This window comes from Salvia hispanica, chromosome 3 (assembly GCF_029641045.1).
Source record: "Salvia hispanica isolate PSC_SH4W2 chromosome 3, Shi_PSC_v1, whole genome shotgun sequence".
Lineage (NCBI taxonomy): Eukaryota > Viridiplantae > Streptophyta > Magnoliopsida > Lamiales > Lamiaceae > Salvia > Salvia hispanica.
Genome location: NC_142694.1, coordinates 2059460 through 2064244, shown reverse-complemented (window position 1 = coordinate 2064244; position 4785 = coordinate 2059460). Strand labels below are relative to the sequence as shown.

The following is a 4785-nucleotide window of genomic DNA, read 5'->3' as shown; positions in this document are numbered from 1 at the left end:
CTCTTTCAATTTCAATCAGCGCTGGTCACAAATGTTATGTTCACAAGAATGAGGGACATGGACCAGATCATTAACGCCCAACACCAAGACCCACCACGCGCCGCCGCCGACGGAGCCTCCGGATTTGACAACACCTCCTCCGATTCCCTTCGAGAGGAATCTTGATTGATCAGTTCCTTTGTTTCTACACTCTATTCTGTTTTGCACACCACCTGTTCGATCAATTGCCTCACTCACTGAAAACCTTATTTTTCCTCTTTTATTTACTAATTTATTTTCATTTGTGTGTCGTCTCGTCCCTTTCTATGGTGATAGTGATGATAGGAACAATTGGAAACTTTTAGGTGCAATAATTCACCTTTGATTTAACTTGATTTTGTTAGAGTTTTGATAGTACTACTATATATAATTATGAACTAAACTTTGGGAGTACATCTAAAAATGTGATTTCTTTCTAATTACTCGTTTGTATTGAATTTATCTAGGGAATAACCTATCAATTCTACCATTTTTTTGGGGGCTATCTAATATTATACTCTCTCCGTCCACGATTAAGAGTCTCATTTTTAAATGGCGCGAGTTTTAAGAAATGTTAAGAAAAGTGGGTGGAAAAAAGTTAGTGAAATAAGGGTTCCACTTGTATATACGTATTAGTTTTAAATGATATGTGAGTGGAATGAGTTAGTGGAATGTGGGGTCTCTTATTCATGGATGGACCAAAATAGAAAAACGAGACTCTTATTCGTGGACGGAGGGAGTAGTAACTATCAAGACACAACCAATGTCTCCAAAATCCTTGGTCATTTTTGCCTATCTTTGGATGTGTTCATTAATCAGCGAGGGAATTAGTCACTAAATCTGTCGGCATAAACTACAGGTTTATAACGTTCGTCATTGAATTGAATAGTAACATAACACTAGGTTTGAACTTTTCATAACTATAACCGATGTAGCACAACACACTCACGTCGCCCTTCCCTTCTAACCGGGGGAAGCACGGACCCAATCGGGTTTGACCCGCGCGCACGCACTAAGTGTATTTCTCTATAGGAATTTGCCTAGGCTTATTTTAAAACAAAATTGAGTACAACTTAATGGGCTATGGGCTTTTTATGGGCAAATGAAGCCCATTTTCCTTCGAAAATATCTTAGCGCTGATTTGGATTTATGTTTAATGCTATTAATTATATACAAAAAAGGAAACTCTTTTAATCTTTTTCCACTGTGGACCCCACCAACCACCATGAGCAAAGAGTCCTTCTACCGCATCAGTCACTTGTGCTGTGCGCTTATGTACTTGTACTCTTCATTAATTAATCTTTTTAATTATAGTATTATTATTTCTCATTTTCCTTCCCAGTATAAATATCGTTTTCCTTGTGCCGCTTACCCCATTTCACAATTCGGATTTGCATCACTTCTCTTCATTCTCTCTCTAATCTCCACACCTCTCTCTCTCTTTGCTTCGCGAGAGCCTCGCCCTCTCTTTGATTCTCTTAATATCGGTTTATGAGGTAACGATTCCCTCCAAGATCCTATCTTTTTTATCCCCTTCTCGTGGTTCAGTGTGTGTGTGTGTGTTTTTCAGATCTGCCAATTTTTTTTGGATTTGTAATCGGCAATTTTTAGTTTCGTGCATCAATTGGCTGTGTTTGATTCGTTTTTTGTGGATTTTTTTTCTGTACTACGATTTCAGCTGAGACGATTTTAAAATTTAGGTGATTTAGGATCTTGGCTAGGGCTTTTTTTTGTTTTAGGTTTAATCATAATTTTAATCGACAGATTTGCTAATTATTTGTGTTTTTCTTGACATGCAGCTCGAAGGAGAAACCCACTCTCGGGTAAGTTTTTGAACAACATCATTAGCTAGCACACAATTTAGGTGTTTTAGGCAGATTGTTTTCATTTAAGATTAATTCTTTTTGAAAATTTTTTTGGATATGAGGCAAAGTTTCTTCTTTTTAAGCACTTTAAGCAGCTCGGAATCTTGCTTTTTTTATTTTACTTTTTAGCTGAGCTCATCACTGAAAATCTTTCTCTGCGTATTATGTTTTGATGAGTGGCGTTGCTGAATTGTTTATTGCAGTGGTACGCGGATTAAGACCCGCAAACGGAATATCGCTGCGCCTCTGGACCCTGCAGCATTCTCGGATGCAGTGGTCCAGATTTATTTGGATAATGCTGGTGATCTGGTACTTATGTTGTCACTGTCAAGGATTTCTCTTTCAGCTCAATCCTTGTTTGTCTTCTTTGTGATGTATTCTGTTTATTGTTTTGCCAAGTGTCGTAATTTGATGATTTGGTAACATGATGTTTTGAGTGTTGATTGATGGAAATGTCTGTTGTGGAATCAGGAACTTATTGCAAGGTGCATTGAATCTTCAGACCTTAATTTCTCAAGATACGGAGATACCTTCTTTGAGGTTGGTTCTTAAGCTTTTGTCAGCTGCATATGTTGTTTTCTAATTTTGAGGGTTTAGGGATTGAATAGCGATGCATGTTTTCTTTTCTCTGAATGGGAACGATGATAAAAAAAAAATGATTTTTCAGTACATGTCATAAGCGTATATGCAGTCTTGATTTATTTTTCACTTTTCAGGTATATGTAAATACATAGATTTTGATTTGAATCATTTATATATAAGATTGTTTTGCTTGTGTCACTCATTTGCCAGCACATTCCCTAATAATTGATTTTCAGTAGCTAATACTACAAACTTGCTGAGTTGGAGTTGTTTTGGATTTTTGAAAATTGATGGATAATGTAATGATGATTGGTTTTGATGATGAGTTTGCAAAAACTCTTGTGTAGCTTTGACTAGTATCTTTATTTTGTGGGGGAACTAATGATTTTGTGAATGCAGGTTGTATTCAGGGGCACCCGTACACAACCTGGCACTATCAAGCTCGATGAGGGGGAGCGTCATCCATACTCTATATTCGACTGTGAACCTAGTCGTGAAGTGATTTTGCCGTCAGTGATCTATATACAGAAGCTTTTGAGGAGAAGGCCTTTTCTCATAAAGAGTCTTGAAAATGTCATGCAAAAGTTCTTGCAATCTTTGGAACTGTTCGAGCAGGATGAAAGGAAGAAGCTCGCTATCTTCACTGCACTTGCTTTTTCCCAGAAGTTGTCTGGTCTCCCCCCGGAGACCGTCTTCCAGCCATTGCTCAAGGATAACCTCATTGAGAAAGGGCTAGTTCTCTCATTCATCACTGATTTCTTCAAAGAATATCTGGTTGACAATAGTCTTGATGACCTCATCGCAATTCTGAAGCGGGCTAAAATTGAGGATAGCCTAATGGGCTTTTTCCCGTCTGCAAAGCGGACGCCTGAAGCTCTCTCTGAACATTTTACGTAAGTAACCTCCTTCCGCCCTTCTGGCCATATGTACTGAATTTCAGCTATCTTTAAATGATTCTAAGTTATCTTCGTATCTCAGCAAGGAAGGGCTCCTACTGTTGGTTGAGTACAATGACAAGAAGCTGTTTGAGGTCAAGCTTAAGGAGATGAAAACTGCGATAACAAATCAGATAAGTGAAGCAGCTGATGTAGCTGAGGTCATAGAAACAGTTAAACAACATGTGAAAGATGCTAAATTTCCGGACATCGAGGTTGTGCGGATTCTCTGGGATGTCCTCATGGACGCGGTGCAATGGTCTGGGAAAAACCAGCAGCAAAATGCTAATTCTGCTCTACGTCAGGTATGGTCCGAATCCTATATGCAAAGTCTTTATATTTTTCAATTTTCATATGATGTCTGCTACTGAATATTTATGATTCATTGATCTGAAATGATGTTTATTTTCTTCTGTTTTCAGGTGAAAACATGGGCTGCACTGCTGAGTGCCTTCTGCACCTCAGGAAAGCTTGAGCTCGAACTTATTTACAAAGTGCAGGTCCAGTGCTACGAAGACGCTAAACTGATGAAGCTATTTCCCGAAATAATAAGATCACTTTATGATCAGGACGTTCTTGCAGAAGACACCATTCTTCACTGGTTCCGCAAAGGAACCATCACTAAGGGCAGGTAGGCTGCATTTTCTTTTTCTGTGGAGGAACGAACGAAATCATTGGCTCTACTTGGTTGTACAATTTCTCATCCATTATTGTTGTTTTCTTGGTGTTCCTAGGCAAACATTCGTGAAGTCGCTGGAGCCATTTGTGAAGTGGCTAGAGGAAGCTGAGGAAGAAGAGTAACTTGGGTGACGCCGTCAGCCTGTCTATCTGCACTGGCTGGTCCCGTTTTCGTTTTATGCATATCGACTTCCTTGAATTTTTCTTGCTGAAGAGGGCTGTTTCATGTGAGATTCGATAATGGATGTCGTTTATCGTAATGTTTCTGGATTCATGTTACGTAGACTTGTTACAATTAAGTTGTCTGTTTTCATATATTGATTTTTGCTATTGTGCCTCCTATATCATAGTAATTTCATACTCCATGAAAGATCGCAAGTTGCAAGTAAAAAGCTTAATGAAAAATAGATATAAAAAAATGCTAACAATTATCATAAAATTGGGTATTAAATCCTGCTCATACCATTTCTCTCTTTGCCTTTTTTTTTTGTTTTCTTTTTTTTAAACTTTGCTCTTTCACTGCAACCCTTATCCCCTACCACGCCAACATCCACCATGCTCTCCCTCCTCTTCTCGGCCCAATCTTCATGTCGCATCCTCGTCTTCTTCCAGCTACAGCCTCTCCTCCTCATTGACAACGAACAACGACCTCTTCGAGGCTTCCTACCTGGCGTGCCAGCTATCGAGGCTTCATGTGACTATACATT

General features: G+C 38.9%; 1 protein-coding gene across 1 annotated transcript; it reads left to right on the top strand.

Moving 5' to 3' along the window:
* Positions 1-1358: 1358 nt before the first annotated feature.
* Positions 1359-4420, top strand: LOC148929930 (uncharacterized). Its single transcript, XM_089068998.1, has 8 exons — positions 1359-1514; positions 1818-1841; positions 2087-2192; positions 2355-2423; positions 2865-3358; positions 3444-3705; positions 3823-4031; positions 4135-4420. Exons 1-8 carry the CDS (start codon positions 1510-1512, stop codon positions 4199-4201), a joined length of 1236 nt encoding a protein of 411 aa, XP_088925124.1. The 5' UTR covers positions 1359-1509; the 3' UTR covers positions 4202-4420.
* The last annotated feature ends 365 nt before the right edge of the window (positions 4421-4785 follow it).

What these genes read in the sequence shown, in the direction of transcription:
- LOC148929930 (XM_089068998.1), top strand. An exon ending in GCTCTCTCTGAACATTTTAC is followed by an intron (nt 3,359 to 3,443) that starts GTAAGTAACCTC and finishes TTCGTATCTCAG; the next exon opens with CAAGGAAGGGCTCCTACTGT. An exon ending in GGAACCATCACTAAGGGCAG is followed by an intron (nt 4,032 to 4,134) that starts GTAGGCTGCATT and finishes TGGTGTTCCTAG; the next exon opens with GCAAACATTCGTGAAGTCGC.